Genomic DNA, 1,806 nt, shown 5'->3' with positions numbered 1-1,806 from the left:
CAAAATAGAGTAAGTTTGTCAGAAGATGGAAAATTCATTAAGAAAAGAGAGAAAATGCAATAGTTTATTTTTCCAGCAGCTCTTCTAATGGTCATTTCTCTGCAGATGCCTTGTTGCTGGGCTCTTCACAAACGTTGCAGAACTACAGCTGGATGGAAAGTACCTGTCACTTGATACCAGGCAAGAGTGTTCCATTCACCCTACATCGGTCTTGTTTGGAGGAAAGCCTGCCTACATCCTCTTTACTGAGCTAGTCCACACTGGCAAGATGTACATGCATATCAACTCGGCAGTGGATGCACAGTGGCTGTTTGAGGTTGCCCCGGAGTACTTCAGAAAACGGCATATCAAGAAAATGTGAAATAGAGACGTGAATAGCAACAGGACACAACCTTAATATAGGCCTACGTGTGACAAGTGTTGTTGTTGTTTACTCTGTAGTATCTTTGTGCAGTGACACATTTGCACCATAGGTGTCAGAAGAAAATGCCTTTACTGCCTTCCCTGCCAAAGGTCTCTGTTAACAATGCAGTATTGAGCCTCTGCCAGTTTTCCCCACTTAGACCTAATTATCCTGAGAAACCTCAACTCCTGTTTTGTTAGCAGACAGGTGTCTTTCCAGCCATGCTACCCTTCATCTTACTGGCAACAGAGAAGGAAAATTTTTAAGAGTTTCCTGGTGGAGAATTAAGCTGTATGATGAGAGAAAGAGAATGATTTGGCATGTGTTAATTAAGGAACCTTTAGGTAGCTGTGATCATTATTTTCCTCATTGAAATAAGATTTTGAAACTAAGATCAAAGATGATAAATGTTTGTTATACACTAGATAGATTTATATAACTTTGTAATGTTTATATGCTATTCTTTTATACAAGAAAAGGACCATAGTCTTTGTACATTGTTTAGAGAACCATGGTGTGGAATACTTTATTGTAAGTCATTTTCTTTCCAGTCTTTGTCATTTTATGTACTTAAATAAAGGGATATAAAAGGAGAAAATTAAGAATGATAAAAAGAACATTACACAATTGTTTCAAATATGGATTTTGTATAGTACATTTATTAAACAGTCTTTGGATACATGCTCGTTATTATGCTTTACTTCAAACTTTACTATTACTATAAATGTATTTGTATTCATTTTGCCTACATCAATTTTTTAATAACCAATCTGTTCCCAGCTTCCAAAATCACTTATCATAATCATACCAGGTGTGGCAGACTTGGAAAAACTACAATTGAGTTGAACAGCAATAGTGAGTGATTCACATTTCCTAGAAGATATTATTTATGATAGTATTAAAAAACATTATTGTAATTATCTTTAAAAGGAACTGCAAATCAATAATTGAATGGGGGGATCCAAACACAAGAAAAATCTTAAAGCAATTTTAGATAATATCAATGTGGCCAAATTAAGATAAACTGTGTCATCCGTTGATCAAAAGTAAATAGTGCAAAAATATTGGTTCTTCTGAAGTACTAAATTTACCTGTTCAATATTTTTCATTGTTTTCATCAGTAATGCAATAACAACTGTTCTATAATAGGAATGGTTGTACTATTTTTCATAAAGCAGTAATCATCCATTAAAAAAATGCAGGATACAATTAAACTTTTTTAATATCTTTAGTTTTATTATTGACTCTGCCTAACTAATACACACTGGAATGTACATAAATATACATAATTTACACTTATACAACTCACCAAATTAGAACAGATTCATACCTGTACATTTAATAATATTTTTAAAAGAAGTATTCCTACTATCTTTTAAGGTAGTTGTTTTCATACATGTACC

General features: G+C 33.3%; 2 protein-coding genes across 2 annotated transcripts in view; one reads left to right on the top strand and one right to left on the bottom strand.

Moving 5' to 3' along the window:
• Positions 1-1,628, top strand: part of LOC119586965 (ATP-dependent RNA helicase DHX33-like) — a gene marked incomplete in the record, with an annotated part of 14,038 nt that extends 12,410 nt beyond the window's left edge. Inside the window, 1 exon segment of the mRNA XM_037935703.1 lies at positions 104-1,628. Coding sequence (XP_037791631.1) covers positions 104-361 — 258 coding nt within the window.
• LOC119586966 (ribonuclease kappa-B-like) overlaps positions 1,619-1,806 on the bottom strand; it is a gene marked incomplete in the record, with an annotated part of 4,402 nt that continues 4,214 nt past the window's right edge. Inside the window, 1 exon segment of the mRNA XM_037935704.1 lies at positions 1,619-1,806.

The sequence above is a fragment of the Penaeus monodon genome, chromosome 22, assembly GCF_015228065.2.
Source record: "Penaeus monodon isolate SGIC_2016 chromosome 22, NSTDA_Pmon_1, whole genome shotgun sequence".
NCBI lineage: Eukaryota > Metazoa > Arthropoda > Malacostraca > Decapoda > Penaeidae > Penaeus > Penaeus monodon.
The sequence above is the reverse complement of the archived record's forward strand: the minus strand, read 5'-3'. Positions and strand labels throughout refer to the sequence as shown.